The 23,789-nt window shown below is 37.6% G+C and overlaps 1 protein-coding gene across 2 annotated transcripts in view; it reads right to left on the bottom strand.

Moving 5' to 3' along the window:
- Positions 1–23,199, bottom strand: part of TMEM67 (transmembrane protein 67) — a 31,864-nt gene extending 8,665 nt beyond the window's left edge. The window contains exons 1-20 of one of the 2 annotated variants that reach the window (XM_086465315.1): positions 23,013–23,199; positions 20,824–20,912; positions 18,771–18,864; positions 17,202–17,301; positions 16,693–16,762; positions 16,512–16,586; positions 15,194–15,256; positions 12,689–12,843; positions 12,460–12,568; positions 10,771–10,857; positions 8,722–8,787; positions 6,375–6,531; positions 5,857–5,980; positions 4,570–4,675; positions 2,551–2,607; positions 2,356–2,454; positions 1,771–1,869; positions 1,338–1,424; positions 511–610; positions 270–409 (exon numbers count right to left, since the gene is read on the bottom strand). In XM_086465315.1, coding sequence (XP_086321441.1) covers positions 270–409; positions 511–610; positions 1,338–1,424; positions 1,771–1,869; positions 2,356–2,454; positions 2,551–2,607; positions 4,570–4,675; positions 5,857–5,980; positions 6,375–6,531; positions 8,722–8,787; positions 10,771–10,857; positions 12,460–12,568; positions 12,689–12,843; positions 15,194–15,256; positions 16,512–16,586; positions 16,693–16,762; positions 17,202–17,301; positions 18,771–18,864; positions 20,824–20,912; positions 23,013–23,199 — 2,064 coding nt within the window. Of the gene's footprint in view, positions 1–269; positions 410–510; positions 611–1,337; positions 1,425–1,770; positions 1,870–2,355; positions 2,455–2,550; positions 2,608–4,569; positions 4,676–5,856; positions 5,981–6,374; positions 6,532–8,721; positions 8,788–10,770; positions 10,858–12,459; positions 12,569–12,688; positions 12,844–15,193; positions 15,257–16,511; positions 16,587–16,692; positions 16,763–17,201; positions 17,302–18,770; positions 18,865–20,823; positions 20,913–23,012 lie in introns of those variants that run through there. The other variant, XM_086465316.1, reaches the window with a different exon arrangement.
- Between the last annotated feature and the right edge of the window lie 590 nt (positions 23,200–23,789).

Below are 23,789 nucleotides of genomic sequence, written 5' to 3'. Positions count from 1 at the left end.
AAAAGAAAGGTCTCTAAGGTAATTAAAGGTTGGTTAGGGTTTTTTTTTAAGCCTTCCTTAATGAAAGACTGCAATGACCTATACATACATACATATAAATTAAAAATGTATTAAAATAACTACTTTACTAAGTTACATGTTTTCAAGTGAACTTGAAGGTCAACCACTGTTACTACAGAGAACGCAAGAATTAAAACACAGACCCTGAGGTTACACTCTGGTTGAGAACCATAAAAAATTAACAACAGTAAAAATTGTAGTAATAATACCTCCAGAAAAAAAAGAACTGCAAGCACTTGAAAGAGGGGATTTATCTTCCTCACTGTCTGAATTTCATTCCATTCATTTGCTATAAAATATGTCCTCCATATGCTCACAGGTGCAGCAGCACTTTTAATAACACCTTCACCTAAAAAGAATACATACAATAAGGCTCTCAAATTTAATAATTGACAGTAATATCTGAATTTAACCAAAGCTGTTTATACAAACAAGCATAGTTTGAGTTACCTTCAACTGCTTTGAGAACTTTGCCCTTAGGTCTTTCCCAGTCAATAAAGAAAATATCTATAGTAAGTTGTGAAACCAGCAATTGTAAGAATTGCAGAGCCTAAGAAAGAAGAAGTCGAAATATAACAAGTAAGGACAGCAATAGCATACAGACAAAGATGAAGAAACACTCATTGCACATGTCTCTCATTAAACATAACAAGTAATATACTTGACTGCACTTGATACTGCAGCTTTGTTACCAACTTTTGATCCTTTTCTTTTTTTAATTTAAAAGTTTGGAATAATGGTTAGTCATGACCAAAATTATGAAGAAAACACAGCAAAGTAACAAATTCCAAAAAATTGAACAAGTATTTTCCCATAACATACTAACCTGTATAATGAATTCCAATTCAATATAATACCCGTAATTAATAAAATACTTGTATATCCCATGAAGACAGAATACCGATCTCCGAATTCTACAAGTATGTTTGAACATAACTATTTTAGTCTGTCTTCCTCTTAATCAGGAACTGACAGCACTTATATTCTGCTTTAAAAGAAAGCACTTGCTTTCTTGATACGGCGTTATTTTATGTGGGTTTCTTTATACCTTTATCCTTGAAAGAATAATTTTCCATAAATCATCTTCCTTAGACATTTGTTTCCCCATAAAGACGTGACACAATAAATTTCTATGGAAAAATTACTGAATTCTTAGAATTAAATAATTCTTTATGTCTATACACTAATAAAATGAACCATACAAGATGTTTAAAAACAAGCCCATTGAAAATATACAGATCAAAATGTCTTTAACGCCTGAAGAAAAAAATACTTACCTTTAAACTAAACGCACATGCTAGGTACGTAACAAAATCTTCTTCTTGAGATGGAAGTGGTAAAACAACAGAGACAAACTGCTGAGCCTATAATTGAGAAGTTACATTGAAATAGCATAGATGGCATATGTAACAATATACTAAGGGCTTAAGTGCTTAATGTGCAATCATTTTGAATTTGTAAAATATTTTAAAAGTCACTATTAAGCAGACTGCAATACAATGAATCCTAAGGTAAAGAAACAGGTGAACCCAAAAATTTAAGCACTCAAAACATAATATGATATAGAACTTGCCTCAATACTCTGACCAGAAAGGCAAAAAAAAAAAAAAAAAAAGAAAGAAAGAAAAAAGAAAGAAAATTAATTTTTATGTGAAAATGTGTGCAATATTAATAGGTTTTCATAACACCCAAATCTGGAAAAACACTTACTTTGAAGAACACAAGCCAATAAATCCCTGTGCCCACTGTGATGATAAAGAAAACGTTGGCAAGGTCTCCAGCGTAAAACAGTAAGAACTTCAAAACTGTCTGCAATTACGAAAACACACTGTAGGGATCTGTAAAACTAATTAAGTAATACATATGTACAGTCATGTAAAATGTTATGCAGCTTACACTACAGGGAACTCTAGTACTGAAAAGTAGCCTCGAAAAAAATTTTTCTACTGTGATCATATATTTATGGTATAGTCAGTATCTGAAACTCCTACATGCTAGTATTTGTTCAAAGATGAATTAGTTTGAAAACTAAGTTCACTCAACTGATCAGAATACCTCTGTAAATACCTTCATTTCTAGCAAAAGTATTTCCTAAATGACAACATCAGAATAATAAAAAAAAACACAACACAAAAAACCTGCCTCAAGTGAGCCTAACTCCAGATCTGTGCAGCTAGGCTAGAAATTATTTCAGTTACCTTAAGAAACAGAATAGTTATACCACAGGGAATGTCAGCAAAGGTCTCCTCAAAGAGAGAAAGAAGTGGCCCTTTTCAGCTTGCCAACTGTTTATACCTGCAAGTCAATTATAGAGCTTCCTGTACGCCTCTTCCAGCCTGCAGTCTTGAGAAGGGACCACAACACTGCAAGCCCACCCAACACACCCAGCGTGATCTGAAAAGAATGAAAAAATATTGGCAGATATTTTTTACAAAATACAAAATAGAAGTAAATCATTATATTGACAAATTAAAGGGAAATACAACTTACATCAGTCTGAATCTGAGCCTCTGATTGATTCATCTCGTAATTGACTGAGAAGGAAACCTGAATATTAAGATACAAAGAATAAATATGCCCAGAAATTCCGAAAGACAGTGGTAGATTTCACATGTTTAGTTGGTGGAAACTCCCATCTAGGGCTACTACACAAACACAACATGTATCTTCTTTTACTGTGTACATCTGACCTGGTCTGCTGCAGTGCCAGGCTTAGTATTAGCATGTGCTCTGCTATGCTTAGTGCACATTTTACCAACAGTAATGATGGGGATGGATGCCTGCTATCTGCATGCTACTAGCTGTACCTAATGTTAATCCTTCCAAATGTGTGTATTTTTTTTTTCCTTCTGAAAGGAGACACCGAATGTTTGACACTATCCCTTTCATCGGTGCTGATTAAAAGTAACTTTAATGTCATTACACCAATATACAAAATCATAAAGTGAGCTCTTAGATAGATCAGAGTCTATTCTTTTTTCCAGCTTGGATGAAATAAAAATTGTCATACAGCATCAAAATTGCTCCCGCTAGCTTAAATATCTATCTAACCTAAGATCTATTTTGACTTTGGTCTGAAAGATTTGTACAAGAAGAGGAAATGTTTGTCTTGGTTTTATAACATTCTGGCCTGAGTCTTTGTCACTGCAAGGCTAAAGTTAACACCAGTATGATAATGAATAGTATTTAAAATTCAGTTTTAAAAAAAGGACAAAACCCCCCAAAGCAAATCCCTCCTCTCCCCGCCCTTGGCTTCCCAAAACATTTATTCCTGTCAGAGCTCATAGAATTTGGAATGAAATTCAATGTCTCTTTTTAATTGCATAAAATTTGTTAAATGCAGCAAGACATCCAAAACTGACAACACCCAAGTACGTTGATGCAGCTGTAAGGGTGAAATAGTTTTACAGAAAACAAAGAAACTGAAAACAATTGTTCCTGCCATTGCCATTTGAATGAATTACTTTCTAAAACCAGTGCTGTTTCTGTGGTTAAATAAAGACACCATTTAGGCAGAGAAGAGGTGTCTGACTAATTTTTCTACCTTTCTAATTCCCCGTCTCTTCCTTCCTTTCATGCAGCTAATCTGGAATGCAAGGTATGGTTCTAGCACCAGAAATTTCTAGCTAGATGTCTATCTGTACAGGAAGCCTGAACTCTTGAAGACTGATAAGCAGAAAATGTTCATTCATCCCTTTTTTTTTTTAATAGCAGAATGATAAATTTACTATATTAAGCACAACATTTTAACTTTTTAAAGCAGTGCTATCCAACAAGCAAACAAGGCACAGAAATGGAACATCTGAGCTGCTGCCCATCAAGGCAGGCAGAAGGGCTAGCAGGAAATGCTCCTTCTGCATCTGCTGCAGCAGAATTTGGTGGCTTTCAGCAAAGAAACATCCTCCAAACTGATATCCAACCCCTCTGGCTATGGATTTTTGGATTATTTTACTTTAATTCTTAGAGGTGTGCTGTAAAATAATACACAGCAGTCAAAACACTAACAGTATTACCAATATCTTAACTTAGACTACAGGTGACCTGAAATGTCTGTGCCATAAGAAACTCCTCTTAAAGTATTGCTTTAAATAAAAATATTGCATTTCTTGCATAGATTGCTGCTTTCAGTACATTGCATAAACAGTACTTTGCCTGTTGTTTTCTGTGTGTATAATTTTATTTGAACTGTAGCCTAATGTAGCATTATACAACCAACTGTAAGATTTTAAGTATTTTAAGTTTAAAAAGTTAAACTTAAAAATTAAAAAGTTAAAAAAAGACTCACGGTAAATTAAAAACAAAATACTTTTAACTGCTTTATTTTAAAAGCTTGTTAAGTTTTAGTGAAAACTTGCAGCTTCAAAACTGAGCAGAACTAGAAACTGCTTATTAGATTTTTATAACACACCCCCCCCCCCCCTCCTTGCAATATTCACTCAACTGGAATACCAATAGAACTAGAATTCTGATTAACAAATCACTTCCATTAAGATAGCACAAAGATCTCACCATCACACTCTGGGTCTCAGGGTTTTGGACAAGCACATCTGTGTAAGCAATAGTAATAAGAGGAGGGTAGATAGCTCCTCTCTGAGTATGGGATACCAGACGAATACTGCAGAAATACAAACAGTATTATTTTTAGTACAGAAAATGGATGAGTTGCTTGGAAAGTACTCATTGAAACTTGTACTAATATGAAAATACTAAATGAACAGAATGACCCGATCAATAAAATCTGAGTTTCAAACCCAATGACATGGCAAGTCACATTTTAAAAGCAACTGGAGTGTACAAAGGCATGTACACAAATATATAAAAAGAAAAATCTGGGAAGGACTATTTATTTGTAAGAAAATTTGTAAGAATCAATCTTTACCTACTGCTCACACTACGATAGCTGCAACTGAGGTCAATTCCAAAATGCAACTTTTCTCAAAACTTTACGGAATGGCCTTCATTATGTGTATTTTGAATTTCTGGCATTATCCTTTTTTCGAAGGGAGACTGTCAGGGGTTTCTCCTAAGATACATAAGCTAATCCTTTCTTTTTGAAATAATGTAATATATAATTTCAGCAAATGGAGTTAGTACATTAAATTAATTTTCAAGATGATTACTTGTACGAATCAGTACTTAGTGCTAATCAGCACTCCTTTTAACTAATAAGTTATGAGGAAGAGCTGAAGGAAAAGGGATATCTTGATTTTTTAGACGGCCATCTCAGAGGAATACACTACATAAGAAGGAAATAAAAGGTTCTTCCGAAACATATTCCAGCTGAGATTAACCATCAGTAATGACCCTAACAGGTAGTCTCACAATTTCAGGTAAATGACTACAAGCCTACTCTGGATTGTATAACACAATAGGCAACAGTTTGCAAAAATACTGCAAAAAAAAAATATGGAGTATGAAACAGCATCCTTGCACAGTCAGCAACATGCACATCAAAAAAAAAGAATTAACAGAGGAGTTCTTAGGTCTTTCCAGATGACAGCTGCTTCTAAGAGGTGAGTGAATGCCTGCTAACTGCATGCACACCCAGTCTGACCCATGTAGCTGGGAAGTAATCACAGTAAATTTAACCCCCGCAAGTCAATGTTATGTTTTCTCACTCACCCATCAGAACAACCTACGGAAACTCTTGCTATTTCCAAGTATTCAAAGGAAAAAGCAGCACAGGACATATTAGAAACAACTTAATAAAATTACTTTCTTTTAAGACAATAAAATGCATACTGCACAAAAGTGGCTTTATTTTCTGTGTACTATGCATCATATACAATTATTCACCTTATTGTTATTTTGCTAGCAATCCGAATCACTCTTGGCTGTTTTCCCAAGTCGTTCTCTTTTCCACTTAGTGCATCCACCAAAAAAAATCGACGAGTCAAAAGCCAGTTGTTCATACTACTGCCTTTGAAAAAACATGACAGTCACATAATATTTAAAAAACTAATTCAACATACAAAAATAATAAAATTTACTGGAAATGACACATATAACTGTAAAATACACATAAATGTATTCAGGATGTAAAATTATTTATTTTCAACTTAAACAAATACATAATGAAATAAGATTACTTTATTTGTGCATATTATTGACAGGGCTGGTGTATGCAACCACAGCTTGCACTTAACACTATCAGAACTTGCCCAAAAAATATTAAATTCTTAAAACAGAAACAAGTTATGGTGTGTTGCGGAATCTCTAAAAACATCTCGTTAACAGTAATTAAGACAAATTATTTCTATTTTAAGTTATTCAGCTTATTTAAATTCACTGAAATGTTACTATGACAGTCTTACCTTGATTAACAAACATTTCACTGTATTGAAGATTCAAGTTTAAAACTGGCACAGCCCAAAGATACGGTTGTCCATTGTCACCATTATATTCAAGGAATAGGTCATAAAAGATTGGATTAGCAAAATCCAATAAAATCTTGGAAACTGAAATTTTGCACTACAAGAAAAAAATGTTAAAATAAAAGGATCACTTCAGCCATTTAATGATTTTTATCAAGGTGTGGATTCTTCCCCTACAAAATTATTGTGGAAACTGTGCCATTTCTTCCCAAAAGACAAGGCATTCCAGCTACTTGCAAGCAATTACAAAGTACTAATGATTTTATACAAACTTCTTGGAAATTATTGCAATTGACTAGAATGACTAATGTGGAGAAGAAAACTCTGCTAACACTTTTCAACAGATTAGGAAAAAAAATGCTAGCAAATTTTGCAGACATAGAATTTGAAACGGCATAAACACTGAAGCCAAGAAACACAAACGCTGAAGTCATGGAGTACTGTGTCTGGTTCTGGCCTCATCAGTACAAGACAGAAATGGAGCTACTTGATATAGTCCCGTTTAGGCCACCAAAATGATGAAGGGACTGGAGCATCTCTCCTATGAGGAAAGGCTGAGAGAGCTGGGACTGTTTTGCCTGGAGATGAGAAGGCTCACGGGGGATCTTATCAATGCGTACAAATATCTGCAGGGAGGGTGTAGAAGACAGAGCCAGGCTCTTTTCAGTGACGCTCAGTGCCAGGACCAGAGGCAATGGGCACAAACTGAAACAGGAGGCTCCCTCTGACCAAAACACCTTTTCATGGTGAGGCTGACCAAGCACTAGCACAGGTTGCCCAGAGAGGTTGTGGAGTCTCACTCCTTGGAGTTATTCAAAAGCGATCTGGACAAGGTCCTGGCAACCTGCTCTAGGTGGCCCTGCTTGAGCAGGGGGTTGGACAAGATGATCTCCAGAGGTCCCTGCCTACCTCAACCGTTCTGTGATTGTGTGAAGAAATTAAATGTGAAAGTAGGTAGTTTTTTCATACGTGAATAACCATGCAGTCTTTAAATACTCATACAACAAGTCAACCATGTTTTCTCCAAAGCTGTAGGAAAAAAAAAAACTGATGCATGCAATCCATGAAAACAATTCCCTTAAAAAATACTCAGTAAGTTAGTATTTTTGGTGTTTGTATTTAAACCCATTAATATTAACTGCTGTTAATACTTAAAACCAGGTTCTACAGACTCAATATATCAAATAAAAAATATTTTAAAAATAACCATACTTGACTAGTCCATTGATCCTATACAAAAAATAAGTTCCCATTCTGTTTGAAGTACTGAAATATGGATTAAAGAACATTAAACAATATGGAAGAGTAAAACTATTTAACAAAGATTTGTCAGAATTATTTGGTAAACGCTTTAGTTCTCAAGGACTAAAGCTTTGACAGCTATTATGCTACAAGACTTTCATACCACCCAAACAGCAGCCAGAGTTTATATATTTTTACACTGCAACACATAATGTGGGGAATGGTTTTGAATGTAGATGAGTTAATAAATAATATTAATGGATACATAGGTATTAGATGCTGCACACATATATGGAGTTTTATAAAAATAAAGACATTATTTCTCCACCCCCCTGCCAAAGAGACCACCACCTCCCATTTATCACGTAAGTGACAAAAATTAATGAAGTTTTATTGCTGGCAGAACCATGTCTGTGGCTGACTGAATTCAGTATCTAAGAATACACAAGCTCCAATGCTCTACTCCCTCTCCCTTTCCTGATGTTTAGTAACATATGAAGCCTCCAACAGTTTTTTCCATAGTTAAGACAGCTAAAGAATCTCTTTCCTCTGTTGAGTCATCTGTTCGACTGAAACTTGCTTTCAATCTCTTTATTGAATTCACTGAAATAAGGGCATACATTAAAGAGTTAACAGGGACAACATACAAGCATGGTATGACTGCATGTGCCTTCTTTCCATAGGAAATCTGTCCAAAGATGGAGGCAGGAAAATCAGAAGTTACTACGCAAAGTAGATGACTGTCAGAATTCAGAAATTGTGTTCCTTCACCGATAAGTTGGCAACCTCAATAACAGAAATGCCAGTTCTATTTATTTTGATTATCCCATGTAGTAAACAAGTTCTGTGATGTATAGTTAAATAATTAAAAAACCCCACATTTATTTCACTCAATAATAAAGGAATTAAAATAAACAACAGTTTCACAAGAAAGAAGTCCATGTTGCAGCTAAACTCCAGAGGTCCCTCAATACACACTGAACTACTGATGATGTATAAATCAACTTAATTCAAAATTCAGAATAGCATTTTGTCTCTTACTTACACTTTGTTGGTAAGTTGTTCCAAATGCATAAGCTGCATTCAATTTAGTTTGGGTATCAGGGCAAAGCTGAACAAAACAGATTCATAATTAGGTTAAGTTAAAGGTATAATTTTCTCACATGAAATATTTACAGGTACCCCAAGCAGTTTATGTATTCACAGTTCTTAGAAAAGACATTTTGTTCCATTTTTTTAAGAAGAGAGAGATTAGTTTTGAAGCGTAAACACAATTATTTCTTGTACTAACACTGATGTTCTTAAGAAGCTGTTTTACCTTATTCACACTTGCATAGCATTTTTCAGTTCCAGCACTGAAGTTGAAATCTGTGGACAGCAGCATCCAACCAGGCAAGAATAATCCTTTTAGGGACTGAATGTCCAATGCATTGTGCTGTCTCAAGCTTTATTAGTGGCTTCTGCTAAATCTGAGAATCCCATGAGAAAACAACTCCATATTGCCCCCTTTCTCTTAAGCTAGCATTCCCACAGGATCAAAGTTATCATGGCAAGATTTTTTTTTCCTTTTTCAATGTAACTTTTACTTTTTCTGCAAAGAATGAGTCATTCTAATCAGAACCCAGAAAAATGGGCCAAATTCTAACTAAATAAGCATGGCACTAAGTGGAGTCCATAGCCATTTTCCCAAAATGAAAATCAAATCTACATTTACATAAAACACAATTCTCTTAGTGTGTAACTGAAATTCTGGGAATTGCTACAATTACTCACTGCGATTGCTTTAGCACTGTGATGCCTTATCATCATGCACAATCTATTACATTAAAAGAGGCTTTGAATGGAAAAGCTATTCCTTTCCCATTGATTTTATAGCTACTAAAAGCTCTGCATTTAGGAAATTAATGTGTCACAATAAACCTTAAATCTATGTCAGAATATGTAATTTTCTATGCACAGTAATTGGCTTAGTAACCTGTTTTCTCAGACACTAGTTTTCCTTAAAATTTGAGAGGCAGATGCAAGACAGTTCATCCTGAGACAATGACAAAAGAAACAGCAGTCCTGAATGTCAGCTGCTTTTCTGTAGATACTGGAGCATTTGAAGTGACATGCTCCAAGAGTGACATGAAGAGCCTAGAGAAGGTGACAGACAATTCCCAATTGTTCTTGCTAGTGTTCCTATTGTTGCCTGCCTAGGGAATTGCTGAGAGTGCCTAGATCACCACTGGACTGCTAACAAATTCTACTCTGTAACATGTTTCATAGCTGCCAGTTTCTGTTGGTAGGCTAATTACTATTGCACTTTCTACTTGCTGCTTACTTGTGTTTTTCACACCCTATCTATACAGCATGGGAGTGCTGAAGTAGAATGTGTGTGTGCCACTGAAATCTGAGGGTAGAGTGTCCAAGGGTACTGTGAATCTTCTAGCCAGTGTTCCCCATTTCTAAGTAAAGTCTCTCAGGAAGTTTTTATAACTTTCTGTTATGAAAAAGCCAGACAGATGGTGTCCAAAGTGCACACTTTATATTTAATACTGAATGAAATAAGCAAACAAAAAATCCCAAGAGAACTGAAAGAAAATGAGGTGGTAGATCAGTTTTCCCACCTCTCTTGACAGTGACATAACCACTGATTTGATTGGCAGCCCCACAATGTGTGAAAACAGGTGACAGCATCTAATTGGGACATACTCATAGCATCATCTATAAACATATGTGGACTGAGAACTAAATACACTTTTCTCGATAAGAAAAGAAGGGCTAATAATAAATTATGTACATGGGTAACTTTATGCTGAATGGAAGAAAGAGATGGCTGGTTCTAAATGATTAGCGCTGTTTTTGAGAGCTTTCCAATATTCCAAATTTATATTGGTCCAACAGATGAAGGCAATGTTGCTCAATTTATACTTTTGATTTTGTAGAGATCATCATGAGCAAGGATCAAGGGCTATTTTCCCTAATCTAGCTTCACAGTCATCTTACGTACTGTCACGACTGTAGTAACCAAATTCTTGACTTTTGTCTTAATTTGGCTAAAGGCAATCAGAACACTATGGTATCAACAAGAGGTAACTAAAATCACATATACCTGTAAGATGCCTCCTTCCAAACGTTGCCATTTAAGAAAGTTTCCTGCTGCATCAAATGAGGCTGCAATAAATTGCAGCTTTACATCCTGATGATGAAAAAAGATAAAGAAAGAATGAAACTGCCATAAGGTGGACATACATGTTTTAGGGGCTGCTGTTTCATCGTTTGATGCTTCCCTAAAATTTCCAGGATAATGCTTCATTTTTTCCCCTTTGATTTGATGTTTTTAATCTTGGTTTTGGTAGTTTACTTTTTCTAAAAAACCATACTTTTACCATTCTCCTACAGCTTCACTGGTAAGGTGGAAAAAGTTCCCAAAGAACTTCTACTCAGTTAGACATGCCCTAAACTAACTGGAATTCTATGCAGATTTCCAATGTATACCAGCGCAGATTTCTAATGTGTACCAGGCTGGATCTTGAGGGCTTCCAGGACCTTCAGTGTTAGGAAGAGTAACAAGTATTTTAGTTGTTAAAACACCTGCTGCGTTGCAACATTGTTTAATTTAAAACACAACCTTTTAGAATACGGCTGAAAAAATCTATCAGTTTGGTTTTGAGTCAATAAGAAAACTTAAGACAAATCTGGCAGTATAACCAACAAACAGGTCACCACCAGCACTACTTACTTTCTGTGATTAGCTTAACTTGAATAAACTGTTCCAGTCATTCAAGTTTTACAACGAATCTTTTGATTCCTTCTTAAAACTGTGCCAGGTAACAAGCTACTTAAGCAGTTCATCCCCCGCCCAGGGATGGATACCTGGCTTTGTTAACACTGAAATGATTTTTCCTTAATTTTTTTTTTCTTCTAATTCACTGTAGGAAGAGGAAAAGGCTAGAGTAATAAGACTGAATCCATCTCTGATACAACTCAGCTTGTAGAGATTTGTAACAGAAATATTAAGGTTGGTATAAATAAGGGACAGAAATATGTGTGTAAGCATCAGAACCAACAGAAAGAAAGAGCAGCGCAATAATGAAGACGACTGTTCCCAGCAACAGAGCTGAGAAATGGGTTGTAATAAAACCATGGCACAGCCAACTTGCCAGCAAAAGACCTTGCACTTTCGCACCAGGAGAACGGCAGCAGAGTTACAGCACATCACATATACCCCTGTTTTTCCAATTAGCTCACCATGAGAACTGACAAAAGGATGTCTATATTTCAAACAAGGGGAAAAGACAAAGACCAACTTTGCCTCAGATTTACAAAGATTGAAGTAAACAAGACTCTGAAACAAAGGACAATGCCAAAACAACTATTAACTCTTAAGGGGTACAAAAGATTTGTCTAATTACTAGTTCATCACAGCCAATCCAGAAGAACCTTGGGGACACAATGAGAACTTAATAGCTAGCATCCCTTGTTCCTCGCGTCACACACAATTGATCCTGGTCAGACCACTCAGGCAAGGGAATCTTGGACTTAAGAGAATGTGGGTATGGGAGCGTGTGCAAAGCAAATGTGCAAGTGAGTGAGTGAAAGTCCGTAAAATCAATTTACCTAGAGAATTTTACATAAATATCACCTTCCTCTTCCATAAGATCTCACACTGGGTTTTGTTACACTAACTGCCTAAAAAATATCTTTAGTAGAGCCACATCGGTAATAAATCTAAACTTCTTTATGTGATTATGTCCTCTTCCTAATGCCTGCTTCCCCAGGTCTACTACCCAACACCTACCTTATCTGTTCCTTTAAAACTGAAGATTGTAGGGAAATGGTTTGCCTCAAGCACTTGGGATGCTAATCCTGGTTGATCACCGTAATACAGCCATGGAAGATTATGCCTCCTGAAAACAATTACAATGTTTTCTCTAAAGAAACGTAAAGTTTCACATCAAAGAACATTTAGAATAGTAATTTCTATAAAACATTATTAAAGACCAAAAGTTATGGAAAAGGCAACTTACCAGAAGGCTATCGAATGAACAACACCTAGCCTTGCTGTATTGACATAAATATACTGAAATAAACCACAGGCATCAGTACTTGAAGAACTCAGTGAGTTCATATTCATCACACACATATTTCCAAGAGCTTGGCATGCGGTTCGATTAGAGTACAGCTGCAGTGAAGAAACACAAGAACACAGAAAAGTATTTACCCCTCCTTTTTGTAAGGCAGTCATAAATTAATGTTATCTTTAATAAGCCACTCCTAAACCCTCAATTTTTACTTAAAAGTAATTTTGTTTTGTCAACACCTAATATTTTCTCCCAGCTATTCAGGTTCCATATTTTTATATGTCTGCAGATGGCAGTATGAAATCAATGCTCTCACTTTTTCAGTTTATTTTAGTTGCAGCAGCTAGATGGTATGATGTAACAGAAATGTCAAAATCTGCATTTAGAAAATGAAGTAAGAATCACAATGTTTAACACCACTTAGGCTGTATGACAAGGATGACTCCATCAAAGACTTAAGACTGACAACTATAGTTGCATGTCTCGTAAATATCTTCTTTTCAGTTTTAGGACTTTTTCAACTCTGCTGTCCTAAACTATGTTGTATTTATACCACTGCTGAATTTTGGTAAACAAACGACTGCCATGTGATAGGCAGAAGTGATGCCTGGCATCTGTGTGCAGTGATCACTGCACTAGTATTAACTTGCCACCACCTACTGCCTTTGTGCGGGCCAGATCAGCAGTTGCATGTTACATTCAGGCAGAAGCTCTGTAAGGCTGAGCAGGCTGAGGTAAACAAACAGGATAAACTTAGGTAAATGATGAGCGTACTCTCAGTATGTAAGAATGGGCTAAGTAGGAGAACACATCTCAGAGCTGTGTGTATGAGATGGTGACGAGAGCAGCTACAGAGCTGATCTGGGAAAATCTGAATTCTGCTGAAATACTGACAGAGAGAATGCCTGCCAGTCTAGGAACTAGGCCTAGAAATCAGAAACATCCTTGGGAAGTGCAGCTGGGTACCTAAACACCAAAGACATCCTAAGATACCATCAATAAGCACAAAACCAAGGAACTGTAATAGCAACTTAGCTGGAAACGTGAAAAATAGTCTGGAAAAGAGGGATAACATTCTAAGAAAGTAGGAACTGGCAACTGCTATTGGCTGTTCTCACTGAAAGAGCAGAAAAACAGTCTGGAAAAATAAAAAATGGTCTGAGAGAATATAAAACATCACCACCTTTTGGCTGCTCCAGGTGGTGGTGTCCTACACCACCTCATGTCTCTGCGATATAAAAATGACTTACTTTTTACCGAAAATGGCGAGTGAATCTATCCCTGTCTCTCAGTCTCTCTCTTTCACACACACACACACACACAGAGAACTCCCCCTGCACAAACTTTTCGATGAGCTCTCCTAGGCATCGCTGGGGATGCCTGGTTGACTCCAGACTCTGCGACGTGGATCATCTTGGAAGTGAGACTTCCTCTGCCCTTGATTTTGAGGCCCCACTCCTGGGAGCAGCTTGGTAAGCACTGTACTGGTACTATTTTGAATAATATACATATATACATAGGCATTACCTATATGGTAATTGATCATTTACTAGTGATAATTTTGTTGTAACTCGTAATATTGAAATATATGCTTGCTGTTACTATTGATTGCTGCTATCATTGGAACACATATATACTTGCTTTATTAATCATAAGTATACTCACTTTACTAATAGTAATTTGTAATAATCTGTAACAAAGAAATGTTGGAAATAAAGACTCCGTGTGCTTGTGATTACGGAATTCTGCAACTCTGCTGTTGTGATCTTTATACATCTGTAGGCCAGGTAACCCTTTGGGTCGTGACAGACTGGGTGAAAAAGTAGGGCCTGAGAAGTTAAAATCTGATTTTGAGAAGAGTAATACAGAAGGGAAATGAGGATGTATGATAAAGAGTTGGTAAAAAGGAGGCAGAGGCATATAGCCTTCACAAATGCGCACGATTCTGTGGCTGCAGCCACTCTTCCATCCATGGTTACTGCCACCCAGAGCAACATAATAGTAAATAAGACTTGCATACACAAAGCAAAGCAAAGCTAAAAAGGATGGTTCTGTGGTTACCCTTAGAAAACAAACTGAATACATGAAAGCCAAATAAGAGATGAAGACCTGCTGCCAATCAATATGGAATATGTAAGAAGCTAATCTTCTGGGTGATCCCTTACTGAGTATACTCACTAACAGTTCACACACCTACTGACTATTGCAGAATTTTTTCTTTAGCACCATTCACCTTGTAAGGATTCCAGCCCTGGAGACTTGCATTAACATTGACTGGGCTCAATATTCATTCTGAACATTCTGAATACATATTTCTTTCTTATCTACTGTCATCTCAAAGTAAGATTCGTCACAAATAAGCAAAATAACTTTCAAAAATTAGTGTCATGCTTTTATTCAGAGTATCACTTCTGTATAAAAAAGCAAACTGCAAACATTAATGAAACTCACCCAACAGGCAGAGGCTGAGGACTGTAGGTTTTTCAGAAACCATGCTGAAGTCAGTGTTATACCCTGAAAATAAGGAACTGCTTCACTGTCTTTGTTCAGAACAACTTATCCATAACAGTCTATAAAACTATGTCAGCTAAAAGCTGCTACTTATTTTTTCTAAGAGCTTTCTGTCCTTTCTAAATGTCTCTATCAAACTAGCTCAGTTCAAAACACAACTATAATGCAGTAATTTCTTCCAATTCACTAAATTAGACAACATATACAGAACAAGAGCAGAAATATCTAAGTTTTTAATATGGATTCTGTGACAAAGGAGTTTTCTTTACTGCACAAGGGAAAGTACTAACAATTTCAAGGGTAAAGTGTTGACTGGGTGGTAAATTTAACTCGGGACCAAATTTGCCAAATTAACTATTTCACAACCTGCTTTTTATAACTACTTATTTTTGAACTAACCATAGATTTCATATATACTGTAAGCAACTGAAAAGACACATTTTCAATATAATATTATTTAGAAGACAGCATTTTCAGAAATCAAGACCACTATTTGCTATCAGGAAAACTGAAGACTGCTTTTTGCTTTCTTTCAAGCAGTAGCTTTCAACATTAATTCATTTAAGAACAAACTACATTTATTAGTCACAGAGCATTTACTAAATTCAGAACTATTTAGAGAACTGTCCTAACTTTGAGCAGATTTCACAACTAATGGAAGTTCATTAGCTAAAACAATGAAAACAACTTCATTCTGCTCAATAGAACATATTTTCATTCATTAGCCAATTCAAGGAGTTCAACGATTTCATACACAATCTCAAATCGTACAGGTGTCCATTTTCTTCTATCAGCTCTAACTGTCTGACAACTAAAAATGTAATTTCAATCCTTACATCTTCTTTCAAGTATTTTATATGAATACCAATTTTACATATTAAAAAAAAAAAAAAGAAGAAAGGAAAAACGTGCCCAGAGGCCCTCATGGACTCTTCAGCATGTTTTTGTGTTACAAGACTGTGTTTTACATTTGTACCATTAATGCAACAGACCACATGCTACTTGGTTTGATCCTAAAACCACGTAAATTACTTCCCTTTTTCAGTTTCCAAGAGGGCATGAATTTTTTAAACATATTCCATTAGAACAATGCTTGCCCAGTCTACATGTCTACACTCTACCTTGATGTAAATTACTTTACAATCACTGTGATCAGACACCAAACCACCACCTTTGTTTTTCAGGAAGAGAATTTAACAGACTTACTGAAAGTAAATAATGAGATAGCTTGAAAACGTTTTAGAATAAATGCACTTACTAGCTGTCCAAAACGAACAGTTGCAACTCCCTTTGGGGGCAAGCTTTCGCTACCACTGAAACACAATCCCCCAGTCTGAAATGAATGAATGAATAAATAAATAATAAATTTAAATTTATACACCTGTCAACATAACTTTTCTTTTTCTGAGCTTCAATACCACAAGCATTCTTCTACTTACTAAAATGTTTGGGCTGCTGCAGTCACAAGACTTGCTTACATTGACGAATGATTGTTCACATCTTACACACCTGTGGATCCCAAACACGAAGAATGTACTTAAAATGTAGTTAAGCATGAGATCTAGTACTTCATGAAAGCTGATTACATAGTATGCCTGATAACAGTCAGCATCTTCACTAGCTTGAACTGAAATCCGAAAGACATTACTGATTTGTTTCTACTGTCAATGAAGTAGAAAAGAAATTAAATAGTTAATCACCAAAATAAGAATTCTGTTTCTACTTCGAATCCAAAGCCCACTTTTTAGTCACACTAAAGCAAAACAAACAAACCAACCAAGCTGCCGGTCATATAAGGACCTTAGTTAACATAAAACATACTGAGTTTGATATGGGGTTGCTTTTAAAAGTGTCATCCCAAAGACACAGGCTGTTCCTCAAGAATGTTCCATTTAAACAGAACATGAGACGTTCAAATTTATCATCACAAAAGGCAAAGACTACTCACCTATTTCCTGACGCATCTGAAGCAGAGAACGATTGCTCACTTCCATTACAATGTAGGCACAATGCTTCATTAAGCAAAATGCCATCGACAGTCCTTTCCACTAAGTGGAAAAGAAAAGCAACTGTGATAAAATTGCATGATGCACAGTATGTTAAGGTCAAGAAAAGCGTGAAAAAATAAAGTGTTTACGCAGATCTAAAACAAATGCAAAGATCTTATTTAAAAAAACCTCAAGAGCAGAAATTGCAAATAACACCCACTATAAACGCACATTCATATGTGTATATGTGCATTGTTTATAGCGGTGCACATGCAGTCTAGTTTCAATGAGAAATGCAGTATTTCATACCCAGTTTTGCTGTTCCTTTGTTATTTATTCTGAACCAAATTTCAAACCAAGGCTTCACTGCAAAGCTAAAGCTCATTAAAATTTACTAGAAAAAAATATTTTTAATTTTCATCTGAAACGATTCATGCAAATGTCACAAATTCAAAGTTTCAAAACTGTATCTTCCAGCAATTAAATCACTTGGCAAGAGATTTCAAGCCTAACTATTAAGGAAACCCCCAAAATAACAAAGAGAATCAAAAGAACTACAATACTAATATTTTTTCTGCATGTTAAATTATAGAATCAGCTTTGCTTTTAATATTTTACCATAAAGGCTCAGCATGTATTTTGTAACTGTCATAAAGTTTAAGGGAGATGACTGGTATTCACTTTTTTAGAGATTCCTAGAAAAATTTTAAATTAATGATCTAGAAAACTGATTCTCCAGTATACTCTGTTAGAAATGTAATCAAAGTGAATATTAGTAATACTTATTCAAAGAATTACAGGCACATGGAAAGTCTTTTGCATCCTGTGTCTTTGAAAATAAGGACAACTAGAGGTCCCAGGAGCTTTTCTGTTTCACATCCTTGACAAAAATTACACTTTGCTCTTTGTTTTTTACTATGCAAGACAAACAAAAATATAGCTAACACAGACACTAAAGTTAACATTAAAATTAATTTTCTGTGTCTACTGAAATGAATCTGCAACTATTAGAGAACACCAAGCAAGAGGCACAGACATAGGGAAGCCTGTCACAGGAAAGCACAGATACAGGCACGTGTCTCCAGAAGGCATGAAATCCACTGATATTAATGCACAGGAGTTTGCTCAGCTTGCTCAGGCCGTTCTGTTCCACCTACTCATATATGTATTTCTGTACTGCAGAGTACCTATGCATTATATACTTCAAAACATTTTAATGTTTTTTCTTAGTCGATACTGACATTGGTCTTACTCCAATTTTAATGCTTCCGCCCAGTGCCAACCAGCTTAAAGGAAGCGATACACCACTGAACGTTTGCGTAAGAGTTTTTATTGCAATGAATAACGGTACAGATTTATCTGTTGTCCTTCAGGAATGACGTTTAAGATCAAGAGGAACGTTGAATTTTTACATTAGATATGTAAACATATGTTAAATTTCCTTTCTCATTTAACGGAAGAGCATGTCTTAATAAACTCAAATATGTATAACAAACACTAATATCTCATAACTTGCACATATTTCTTACCTAATATTTCATTATTGAGGCATCTACATTTTCCTTCTGAAGTTAGGCCTTTAGGGCAAATAATACAATTCCACCCATCTTGAGTAACTCCGCTCTAAAAAAATGTAAAACTATTATAATTTTCAAAAACACAGACCTCACCGATATCTGTGAAGAATGTCTGATCTAGATGTTATTAACTAGAAAATGTGTTCAGATACAACAACATTGATAACACTCACAAAGCTTTCAAAGATAAAAAAAAGGCTAAACTATCTGGCAAATGAAATTCCTATGCAGACACAGACTAAAAAAAGTGTTCCTAAGTTTTTCTGAACCCATTAGCTAACAGTGTTTAGTGAAGATAAGAGTTGATTAAAAGTGGAAGGTTTAAAAAAGATATAGAGGTTCTACACTGGGAAAAAAAAATCAATAAACATAACCGTTGCGGTAGAGACTGACACCAACAAAAATATATGTAAGAAGGCAGCCTTTATTAAGTTACAAAAGCCAAGAGCCAAGGCCGAGCTGGCGCAGCAGAAAAAGCATACCCTTTTATAACCTTTCTTATCTGTCCACCGGTTCCTGCACTAAGGCTGCTAAAATGATTCGCTCAATAGCTCTGTCCATTCGCCTCTATTCACACACTGATTGGCTGGAGCTCCTACTGTATTTCCCACTTCATCTACTGTTCTCTTGCCAAATTTCTGCTCTGTGGTATTCACTTGTTTAGTCTCTTCTTGCTCAGTCTCTTATCACCTCCTCAAACCTGTTTACAACATTCTTCATCCACTTCTTTCATCTTCTCACGGGTATACTGGGATGCTGTCGAGCCCAATTTCATCTTCCTCAGTCAGGCTATCCCCGACACATAACACTAAATAGACATATTTGCATATAAATATACAGAAGTAATTGAAATGGTGGAGGTTTAAGCGAAGCAGCTTCTATAACTGCATGGAATTTTGCACGTACCCAAACAGTTCACATCCACACTTATTTTGTACTATGAAGTAGCTGTACTTCAGATCAAAAGCAATGAGGAAAATGAAGGTAACTGCTCATTCCTCAGGTGATACTGAGGTTATTTTCTTCTCCACTACCATAGTTTTATCTTTGCATAACCTTGCCATAGGATCAAAGTCAAATGCCACCATTACAGGAAAGAGAAACAGCAGAATGATCAAAATGCCCATGGATATTTGTTGATGTCTTTGTCTAAAGTAGCAAGAAGATGGAAAGAAGAGGCAAATTACCTACATTACCCATTAGCCATTAAAAAGCTAACTTAACACAACTAAGCTCCTCTCTTGAACCACAGAATCATTCAGGTTGGAAAAGACCTTTGAGATCATCCAGTCCAACCACCAACCCTACTCTACCAAGTACAGAGAGTTCTTCTACAGTTACTGGAAAGAAAGAAGTACTCAGGAAGGCTTTCATGCTGAAAAGCTGGTTTTGCTGGAGAAAAATTATTTCTCTGTTTACTATAGCGGCAAAAAGCTGGTTAAGCCTGGTACCTCTGGCTCAATGCTGTGACTATGACCCAAAATTATAGCTTAATTTGTCAAGAAAGGTTGAAAAAACTTAGCAAACTACAAAGATATATATAATTAAAGTAACATAATAGCAGCAGCTCATTTAGAAGTAAAAAGATAAAGTATGAGGAACTACAAAGAGACAGCCTAAATATTACAATAATAAGATTTATCTAAATAATGAAGTAAGATACCTATGAGCTGAAAAGCATCTTTGGCATTCTGTAAAACAGTGGTCTCTGGGCAAGGATAGCATGAAGCAGAAAACAAAAGCAGTGGAAGGCAATAAAAGATTTAAAATACTCTTACTTTGTCTGTGGGGTCAAATTTATAATTAAAAATTCCTGCAAAATAACAGTAATAAACACTTCTAAAGAGGAAAAAATACTACCTATAAGCATGGTCTTAAAAATTCCAAGCAAAGATTATTATGCAAACAACTTTAAATTAATGAAAAATAACTTGCAGACAGGAGGAAATTTAAAATTAAAAAATGCATCATTATTATGGCAAAGTATGAAAAGTTCAATACTTACCATATTTTCTGGGCATTTTTCACAAATAATGGAGGACCCACCACTACTAGAAACCATCCTGTATCCTGGCTGACATACACATGAACTACCTAAAAAAAATATAAAAATGCACTTTTAATCTATATAAAACTGACTTTTTTTCAGAGAATACTAAGAACAACTGCTATTGTATATTGTACAACAGATCTAGATTATTAGATAGATAAAACACCTGAGATGTGCATGAAAATCATCTTGCTTTCTAAAAAATGTTCATGTTTATGCAAAGTTTGTGCAAAGATGTTTTAGGAAAACGTTACTAGGCTGACTGAGATACCACGGTGAAACAGGAACCCATAGCTTGTGGTTTTGTGAGTTTTTTTAAACTGTGTCCATTGGCCTAACGACAGATACAATCTCTCCGTCTAAATCTTGACACAGTGCCATTCTCAGCCCATCCTCTCGACACCACCAGCATTATACATTTATATACAGCTTTTATCCTTTGAATAGGAAGTCAGTCCTAAACACAAAACATGTTTACATGCAAAGGTTTTTCAAAATATGACTGTTGTTCGTAAAGCTATTTTCAACTCAAAGCTTTCAAAATCATAGAACAGTTTGGGGTGGAAGGGACTTTAAAGATCATCTAGTTCCAAACTCCTACCATGGGCAGGGACACCTTCCACTAGACCAGGTTGCTTGGGGATCAAGCTTTATACTGAATAGTTTTCAGTGAATAACAGAACATACTTAACACTTAGTATGAAATTAAACACTGCTTTCATGGCACATCGTAGTGCACATCTGCTAGAGCTCAACAACTTTTTAGAAACTGTTTCAGTCTCGCTATCACGACCCTCTCTGTATTTTCTTACACATACTACAAACAAAAATTGATTTGATGTACTAATAAACTGTATTTATTAATAAGCTTATTGAACTGTGCATGTAACAATCATGTAAAATTCTGTGCAAAGTTTTATAAGCTTAAAGTATATCCTCATGAGACCAGTTTCACAAAAACAACATTTGTCAACATGATCAACCCTTCATACTTAACTATACAGAAGAAAAAGCCCAACGGGATTAGAACAATGAAGAGACTAGAGTTGTGACATTCACTGGGATGACACCTAAGCTTTTAGGCACGTTGCTCGAAAGCAGAACTCACAGTGATGAGCCAGCCATGGAGTGCATGGGCAAACTTGTGCAATCCCAAGCGGAATTCAGACAAGATGCAAACAGTAGACTGAGTGGCAGTAACCTACTGCTCCAGTCAGATGCTGCGGAAAAAAGTAAATCCTTGACCTTCCCCTGGAATTTCTCTCTCCTTGAAGCCTTTGAGTTAGAGGGAGATTCAAGCCCAAAAGGGACTTACGGATCTAGACAGTATCAGGGGGTCTGAAAACTATTACAGTGCCTTTTGTCTGCAACTACGTGGTTACTCTTTTAAGATGCCCTGACAGTGGTGGGAGAGGTGACCAGCTTTTACGCAGCAGTTATGAATGCAGCCATCCAGATCCCTGCATCTGCCTGAGGTACCAGTTATGAAGAAAGATGCTGTTGGCTCTTGGGTCTCAAATTTGTTTCTCTACACACCACACTGAACTCCCACTTCTCTTGGACTGTGTGTTTATAAAAGATGGACACTGTCATACCATCTTATCTCCTAAAGAAAGCCAACCACCGTCTGTATTTTTCATTTAGTGCTGTCAGGGTATTCCGTGTATGCTTCAAGTTCCCACGTGGGACTTGGGTTAGCATGTGCACAGCCTGAAGACCCGATACTTAACAACTTGGGCAGGTTTTGACAGGGCGTTTCAAGTTACAGAAATGTTCAAGAATATAAATTCAGGGCCCCATGGAATTTTACTGATGAAAATGTGAATACCTATAACCCCGTAAACGCCTGAGGAAAGAAAAGATTATAAAAAAAGGTCTGGGGACGTTTCTCTGGGATGCACATCGCACACAGGGGTCACAGTTGTGCTGCAGCCACTCGTGCCTTTGCGGGACCCGGGCTCTTTCCGCTGCCTTCTCAGACTTGCCGCCCAGGACTGCTGTTTGACCGCCCAAACCCGAGCCCGCATCCCGCACCTCCCGCTGCCGGGGCGGGGGCGGACTTCGGCGCGGAGCTGCCTGTGCTCCGCCGGCCCCCGGGCCCGGGCAGCCCCGCTCCCCCCGCGCGGCGGGGCCGCGTCGCTCACCGCCGGCGCTCTGTCGCTGGTTGGCTCCGCAGGGCCCGCAGGCCAGGCGGGAGATGTCGAAGTAGCGGCCGTCGCCGCAGTCGGCGGGCCGCTGCAGCGGGAGGGAGAAGCCGCGGGCGGGGGGCGCCGTCGCCGCCGCCACCGCCAGGAGCAGCGCAGCGGCGGCCCGGCGGCCCGGCGTCGCCATGGCTACCCGCGGCCTGCCGCGGCGCGTCCCCGCCATGGCTGCCCGCGGCCTCCCGCGGCGCGTCCCCGCCGGTCAGCGCCTCCCGTACGGCGAGCGAGGAGCCCGCCCAGGCGGCGCAGCGTCCGGGGAGGGCGGCGGGGGCACGGGCCCGGGGGGGTTTTACGGTAGCGGCTACAAAGGGGCAGGGAGCTCTGGTAGCCCGAGCGGGGCGGGGAGCGGCGGGGGGCGGAGCAGCTGGAAACAGAAGTGGCGCTCGGAGGGTGTTCGGGTTGTTTTGGAACACGGAGCCGGCCGAGATGAGCGGGAAGAAGCAGTCCAGAGCCAGAGGTCCAGCCTGCGCTGCCTGGTACCGCCTCTCTAAAAGCGTTACACAACGTACCAGACAAATGCAACGTGTGCGTGCGCGTTCCTTCCCCCCGAGGGGCAGCTGCAGGAGGGCGAACACACCAGCGCCTGGAGGAATGGATGTACAGCCGGCCGCTCCCCTTTACCTTTTCCACCTGCCGGGACGCTCTGGTTTACATTCCCTCAAACCTTACGTAAGCTGTGCAGGGCGCTTCATGTCCCAGATTTTAATTGTTCCTCACTGC

Source organism: Leptosomus discolor, chromosome 5 (genome assembly GCF_034619465.1).
Source record: "Leptosomus discolor isolate bLepDis1 chromosome 5, bLepDis1.hap2, whole genome shotgun sequence".
In the NCBI taxonomy this organism is placed as follows: Eukaryota; Metazoa; Chordata; class Aves; order Leptosomiformes; family Leptosomidae; genus Leptosomus; species Leptosomus discolor.
Note: the sequence above shows the minus strand (reverse complement) of the source record. Positions and strands in the feature narration are given on the sequence as shown.